At 36.5% G+C, this 8,167-nt stretch overlaps 1 protein-coding gene across 2 annotated transcripts in view; it reads right to left on the reverse strand.

Moving 5' to 3' along the window:
* RAB3C (RAB3C, member RAS oncogene family) overlaps positions 1-7,419 on the reverse strand; it is a 283,534-nt gene extending 276,115 nt beyond the window's left edge. The window contains exon 1 of one of the 2 annotated variants that reach the window (XM_019414304.2): positions 7,088-7,419. In XM_019414304.2, coding sequence (XP_019269849.1) covers positions 7,088-7,105 — 18 coding nt within the window. In that variant the 5' untranslated portion in view covers positions 7,106-7,419. Of the gene's footprint in view, positions 1-6,277; positions 6,432-7,087 lie in introns of those variants that run through there. The other variant, XM_019414303.2, reaches the window with a different exon arrangement.
* Between the last annotated feature and the right edge of the window lie 748 nt (positions 7,420-8,167).

Below are 8,167 nucleotides of genomic sequence, written 5' to 3' on the forward strand. Positions count from 1 at the left end.
TTTGTATATATTTTGATAGTTGAAGTTGTTTAAAGATTTTTTTTCTGCAAAGTAAACTCTAGGTTCCAATAGCTTCGTTTATGAACTCTATCAAACACTCTATGAATCAAAGTAGACCAATCTTAGATATCAAAATCATTCAGAACACGGGTGAAAAGAACACTTTTCAGCTTGTTTTATAAGGCCTGCATAATTCCAACATTATAACATTATAAAAGCATTACAAGAAAATTATACACCAATATCCATCATTAAGTTAAACGCAAATATCCCAAAAGAAATATTATCACACTGAATCTAGCAATACATAGAAAAAACAATGCATCGTAGCTAACAGGGGTTTATCTAAGGAATGACAGATTAACTAAAAAAGTCAATCAATAGAATCCAACAAAATATAGGAGATTAATCAAGTGATCACCACAATAGATGCAAAAAAAATGTTTTGACAAAATTCAACACCCATTTAATGTTAAAAACAAATACTCTCAACAAATGAGGAATCAAAAGAAATTTTCTCAATATAATAAGGGTATCATACAAATAACAACAACAGCAATAACAACAAAACAACTATAGCTGAGCTCATACTTAATGGTGAAAGATGGAAGGCTTTCCCCCCTAAGAATGAGAACAAGATGAGGAGGTCTGTTCATCATTTCTACTCAACATTGTATTGGATGGCCTACACTATGGAATGAGATAGGAAAAAAAAAAAAAAAAGGAGATCACTGGAAAGGAAGAACTGCCTTTATTTGCAAATGATGCTATTGTTTATGTAGAAATTCTTAAGCAATCTAAAAGAAAAACCTACTAAAAATAAATAAATGCAGCAAGGTCTCAGGACATAGTCAAGATAAACAGATCAAAGGAAGTGTAGAGTCGAGATACATATATAGAAACCCCACCTATAATTAATAACCTATATTTCATCAAAATAAAAGCATATTCATCAAAAAACACTATTAAGTATTAAAGCTACAGACTGGCAGAAAATATTTTTAAATATATATTTTAATATATATTAATAAATTAAATATATATAAACATTTACATATATCTGGCAAATTTACATAAATACCTGCAAGTAAATAATAAAACAACTCTCCATAAAGACCAAAAGGCTAAACAGACACTTATCAAAGGAAGATATACAAATGACCAGTAAACAGATGCAAATGTCCCCAAATCACTGGTCATCAGGAAAATGCAAATTCAAATCATAATGAGATACCACAAAACACTCATTAAAGTGGCCAAAATTAAAAAGACAATTGACACCATATGTTGTTTAGGATTGTAAAGCTACTGGAATGCTCACATACTGCTGATAAGAATGTAACATGGTACTACCATTTTGGCTAAAGATTTGACATTTTTTAAAGAGCTAAATGTACACTTACCCTTTATCCTACCAATTCTACCTCTAGCTATTTACCCAAAAGAAATGAAAGCATATTATTAGATAAGACTAATTTGATAATGTTTACAGCCTTAATCATAATAGTCCCAAATTGGAAATTACCTCAAAATCCACCAACAGGAAAATGGATTTCAAAAGTTTGGTAGATTGATAACAAAAGTATAATATGCATCAAAAAAATGGAACGGTTATTGATACGTGCAACAACACAGATTAATCCCATACACATTATACTAAGCAAAATAAGCCAGACTCAAGGGTAGATAGTGTATGTGCTACTGTATGTTCATATTGTATGTTTCACAGAAGTACATGAAGTTCTAGAATAATGCAAACTAATTTATGATTTAAAAAAAAAGTCAAAGCTTTTTTTTGCCAGTGGATTAACAACAATAACAACAACAAAAAACACGAATGAAAGAACTTTTGGGGTTGATTGGAAATGTTCTATATCTTCATAGTGGTGTGTGTTACATAGATATATCCATCTATCAAAATTCATCAAATTGTTCATTTAAGATTTGTGCATTTCAATGTATATAAATATCTCATAAACTGCAAATAAACAAATGAAAAATGCTAAGGTCTATATAATTCAAAATAAAACTAAAAGGTTTCATCTTCACAGGTCATGGTGCCCTACTAAGATGGTTCCTCTAGAACCTCTGAACCCAATGAATGAATGAAAAAAAGGAGAAAATGGTTGGAAAATCTTTTACCTATACAACATTTTTGAGGTGGCACAATTGTTTATACTTAGGTTGAGTGTATGAACAGTCCCAGGAAAACCCATTCCTTAGCATAAAAATGTATTTCTTTCTTGGAATATGATGGTCAGAAAAGGAATTTTCAGTTCCGATATAAGCGTAGAATGGCAGGAAAAACTGTGGTTCTACCATGTAATAAATCCACAACTTCTCAGAATGAAAAAGTGGAAACGGAAAATGATTCTTACATCACAGAAGTTTTTTTTGGTTTTTGTTTTGTTTTGTTTTTTGTTTTGTTGTTGTTGCTCTTGTTGTTGTTTGCTACAGGTAATTCCCCATTCTATCCTCCACTTCCTTTACAGAAGAAAGGTGGAAACTTCCAGATTTTGTTCAAATAGAATAGGAAAGAAGTCCTTGTTTCTCCAATGTCAACTAGAAGTTTTCTCTGTTTCTATAAGGGGTGAGGACTAAATTTCCATTTCTGATAAAGATAAAGGGATCATCACAAGGCTAGATTTGGTCATGAATCAACAATAATGGAATGCAAGAATGTCATGTATTTTCCATAGCCAAATGAAACAGTGATATTTAGACTTTAATCCTTTGTAAGTTGTTTTTGTATAAAATATGGCTGTATTTAATATCTATTATAGTTTTTACCTCAGCTTCATGTTCAGTGTATACCTATATTCTTTCTTAAATCCTACTCGTTTTTAGATAACTTTCTTTTTCTTTTTCTTTTCTTTTTTTTTTTTTTTTTTTGCCTCTGCTCCATTCTTTGGATAAATGATTTTCTTTGGTTTCCTAAATATTCAGACACTGTACACTTATAAGATGACCCAGCAAGCTTCCAGATAACAACACTGAAGACTAAGCATTAATCAGAGACAATGGGTTCCATTTTGGTCCTGCAAGAGAATAAATAAACCTACAAGAAATTTAAATTCAGGAGACAGAAAGCAAACCACTTTTTAAAACATTGGCCCTTCTCAAATATTTGGTTTAGTATATACAACCTTATTTTACAAACAGGACAATTTTTCTTTCTTCTAAACCAAATGAATGAATCATGTCATATCAATAGTACCCCTCATTCTTTACATCACCTCTGTGTGTCTTGTGTGTGTTCTTGAGGAATTCAATAATAGAGGAAAGAACATACGCTATCTAGAGAGAAATCTGGCAGATTTTGATTCTGTCATGTTGGAAAAGTTAATGAATCTTAATAAGCTCCAGTATCTTGCCTGTAATTAGGGTAATGGCAACCTCTAGGATTGTTTTGTACTTCTCTCTCTCTCTCTCTCTCTCTCTCTCTCTCTCTCTCTCTCATTTACACATACACACACACACACACACACACACACACACACACACACTGAGATCTGAATGCAAGGAATAGTGCTTGACACAAACAAAGTACTAGATAACCTGGAATTTGTTCATTCTGGCTCTTGAATCAAATGACAACTGTTCATCAGAATTTTGCCCTCAAGTCATGAGCACTGCTATCCCCCATTTCATTTGGCCTTCAGGATTTATGGACTCACTGAATGAGAAAAAACAAAATGACCATCTCTTGCATTAAAATTCTAACCCATCATCTGGAACACTTACCAAATGCTATTCCTGGTTATTTAGTCACAAAGGAAATATAGATATCAAAAACTATCATTATGTATTATTTTAATAGTCACTATAAAAAACAATTATTATCCCTCATTTTGCACCAACTCAGAGGGAAATATTCTTCAGAAAATATGCATATATCAAAGACAACTATCTTGAATAGACCACCAGGCTATTTATATAAGTACATCAAATGCTTTTTAAATGACATTACATAATTTTTTAAAAGGCTTCCTTGAATTAATTATAAGGAAATTAAGAAGTCAACAATTAAAGAGCTTGTTTTGTTCCACATCAACAAATGAACTAAATATTTTTAAATGGGGAAAAGAATATCTTAGGATGATTAAACTGTAAAATGGGAATTTGCTTGTGACTCATTTTCAGAAACCTAAGTTTTCTCCAAAAAAAAAAAAAACAATCTGGAGGCATGTATCTCAAATGATGATGTGGTTCATTGAGTCTTTAAATGGAAAATAAGAAAAATGTCAAGTATTTATCTTGTTGCATTTTCATATATCAAAGCCACCTGGAATGTGATTATGTTTCAGAAGTATGGGTCCTGAGACATTACTTGCCATTGTAAAACATACATAAAGCATGTTTAGAGTTTTTGTTCTTCCTATCATTATATATATTTGAAAACCTGATTGTAATAGAGGGTCATCATAACAACAATTTACTTGTTAAATGCAATCAGTGGATGTGTTTTAATTAAATATACCTCAGAAAGTAGTCTTTGATTTCTTAAAATACACATATAATTTATGATAGAATTTGGACATTTGATTTTTAAATTTCAAAAATCTAGTCCAATGAATAAAATACAATATAAATATAAAAATAACTTTATCCACTAGTAAACTAATTTTATTACCTATTTTTATATTAATTTTTCATTAAACCTTTGATTAAAATATAGAATTAAATATACCTACTACACAGTTGATATGAAATAATTTAAAATTCTTCCTAACGCATTAATTTCATTCAGTTCTATAACATTTTAATGGCTCTTATAAACATTCTAAGCCACTCTTCAAAGAAAATTAAAAGCAAGATGCAACATAGCTATTTTTTTTTAGTAATTTATTTTGACAGACTTCAGTGTGTATATGAGGTTGACTTAAATACTAACAATCTACTTTTAAAGTCTACTGTCAATGTTTACTTATAATCAAATATGATTAATTTAGCCACTTGGTTCCTGGCAGTGCCTCCAGTAATGGAAAATTATCATAAGCCAATATATCTTGATTACAACAGCTTGTACCTTTATTGTCTGTCCAGATTCTTTTCACATCAGGTCTATAATGAAAAGCTCAGCCACAAACAGAGGTATTAGAAGATACACAATGGGGCCACTGTTTTCTTGAACAAATCAAATTTTCAATAACTCATAAGGTAATTTGAAGGCTTCCATTAAATAATACTTCAACAAACAGTTACATTCTACACATTTTTTTTTTCATTTAACAGTCGGGTCACTGTGTACCTTAATATACATAACCCATAAAATCAAATTAAACCGAAGCATATGTTAAAAGTCTTTAATTTGTGAAGAAAACAATTGGGAAACGTTTAGGCAAAAATTAAAAGCAAATATTTATATTGTTAGATTTGGCAGGAGAAGTGGGTTCTCAAGAGAGACAACATGTTCCAAATTGTGTGTTCCATTCTCCTCTCAACCCCATTCATAAAGTGCCTCTCTATTACGCAACGGCATCACTCTGCTAGGTTAATGAACGCAGGCTGGTGTTTAGCATTAACTGGTTGTACATAGAAACTAAAAGGCACACTCATTTTTACTTAAAAACAAAATTTGCCTAGGCAGGATGCTTAGGCAGAGGCATCTCTCCATAGAAGTCGAAGTAAGCAAACCTTAGAATGTGACTGAAATGCGGAATGAGAACGTACAACAAATGGGCACACCACTCAGGAAAGCTCAGAGGGGGTTCTTCAAAATGCAAGAGTAAACCAGTTTTGCGGACAGAGATTAAAGGCTGCCGTGCCTCTGGAATGTTTTTACTGTTTTCCCCTGATACTACTAGCACTCTAATTGAAGAAAGGGGACTTTGGGGCACCCCAACATTGTCTTAGCCTTTTTTAACGCGCTCTTAACCAAGTGGAATTCGCTCTATCCCGACTCCAAGAGAGACCCCGCAACCCCAAACCTCAAGTCCGTGCACTTGCACAGGGATCACAAATCAGGCCAGCCAAAAGGGAAGATCAATGTCAATAGGAGACTGCATGTTTCCCTGACTTTTGTTTGCTCTGGTTTACATTTTAGACAGACACTCACACCTTCCTTTCAGAGCATGGGAAGGAAATGAATAGCCGTATCCCTCATCGACAAGCCAATTACAGCCCCGTGGAGCGTAGAGGAACCCAACAGTGTCCCCAGGACCGAGTCTGAGCCTAGACCTTCCCAGAGGTCGAGCACAATTTATGCTTGGAGCAAGGGAGAAAGAAAGCATCTATGTCAATTCCTCCTGAGGCCACACTTTCTGTATAGACCCACCTGCATGGGAGCTTCGTGTCTCATTGTTCTCAAAATGTCCTTCCTCTCTGGTTAAGACAGCGCTGGCCGGGGAGCTCGGTCAAGCTTGCACAGACCGCGAGCTCCACGCTCCACACTCTGCACTCTTGGGGTTCACTAACCGGCTCCAACATCAGCACCGGAGCTGTCCCCTCCTTGGCGCCGCACACGCGTACTGGCCGGGAGTCCCGCGCGCTCCTGGGAGTTGTAGTCTTGTTCCAAGGAGCTTTTCTGGCCCACCGGCAAACCCTGAACTACATCTCCCGGCAAGCAAGCAATAAACAGGCTACCTCCTCCAGACGGACTTGGCCGCGGAGCCTCCCTTCTCCTCCCTTGGAATCGCTGCTGGTTGTTACTGCTCCCAGCTTCCCGGCCCATTTCCTAGCGAGGTGCAGCCAAAAGTGACTGCAGCTCGTATCGGCGGGGATTTTTCTTTTCTACTCACAGCCTTCCATGGCTAGCCTGTGATTTCCTGGTGAGGAAACCCACTACCTTGTGCTAATTCCCAATGCAAACGAAACCGGCGCTGCGTTCTGGGACTCTCCGCTCTACACCTTATCCCGAATCGGGAAAGTTTACATATTAACATAGGCAGACCAGGGTGGTTTTACAATCTCATTCAACAAACGCGGGGGAGAAAGATGATTAGCACACACATAAAGGGGTTCACTCGCACAATTGCATTGACAAGGCGCGCGCGCGCACACACACACACACACACACACACACACCCCAAAGTCCGTCAAAGCGACATTTCGCGCAGAGCATGCAGAGGAACTCCCTTCTGCTCACCTTTCCGTACAGCTCCATTGCAACTCGAGGTTCCGAAACCCTCAGTAACGCCTGCTGCTACAAGAGGTTAGGGTCTCACGCAGGAAGCGGAGCTAAACGCACAACACAATGGAAGGGGTGGGGGTGGCGGCTGGCGGAGGGAGAAAGGAGAGACGCAGAGACACAGCTGATTTAGATAGATGGCTTCTTTCCTCTGGAGGGAAAGCGTGGAGACTTCAAGTGGCAGCTGCACAGAAAGGGCTGAGAATCTCTTAGCAAGTGCCAGGGGCGCGATTGCGCTGGGCAGCCCCTTCCGAGGCCCTCCCCCAGGCACCTTCACCGTCATTAGCACGCACACAGCCGCTGCTGGCCGCCGGCTGGAGAGCTGATAGGGCACTGGGTTATTTACTCAAAGCAAGTCACATAAAATGAACACATTCATCACCAGAGCCCAGAAGCACCTTCAGAGAATGAGATAGGAGACCTCTATTAAGTTATCCTGTTCTTTCTTTAATACAGAATTATTTCTTACATTACAAATGCACTCATCCCAGACTAGTTCAAAAACGGTTTAGAAATTGAACCTTACTTTTGTTATACTTTTATTTTCCCCATTTGACTCATAGGTGTGGCTTTCCATGTTCTCTGTACCTATCTAGAGAGACACCCCTCTCTTTTCAAGAGTTAATCAGTCCAGTAATGATTCTTGACTTTTGCACGAGGTCAAAATGATTATTATTAGAGGCAGAATGGAAAAAGAATCAACTTGATATTGGCTCAGAGGCATGGAAGTAATAACCTGAATCAGGTTGAAACTTTGCATTACACAAAATAGGAGAAGGGAGGTTCTGAAACGCAAATGTGCTTGAAAATCTCTTGGGGGGAGGTATTTAAAATTCATATTGTCAAGACGTGCATAGAGATTTCTGATTCACTATTTGAAATGAGAAGTCCAGGAATTAGCATTTTAAACTAACACTCCAGCAATTCCCATGCAAGTGCCTTTGCCATAATTCTAGAAAAATTGTCTTCAAAGAATTTTTATGTAAGAAATGTTCAAAGATACAAACCTCAAAAAATTCACAGATTGACTCAATAATG

Source organism: Panthera pardus, unplaced genomic scaffold (genome assembly GCF_024362965.1).
Source record: "Panthera pardus isolate Hobbes unplaced genomic scaffold, ASM2436296v1 HiC_scaffold_2, whole genome shotgun sequence".
NCBI classification, from domain to species: Eukaryota; Metazoa; Chordata; class Mammalia; order Carnivora; family Felidae; genus Panthera; species Panthera pardus.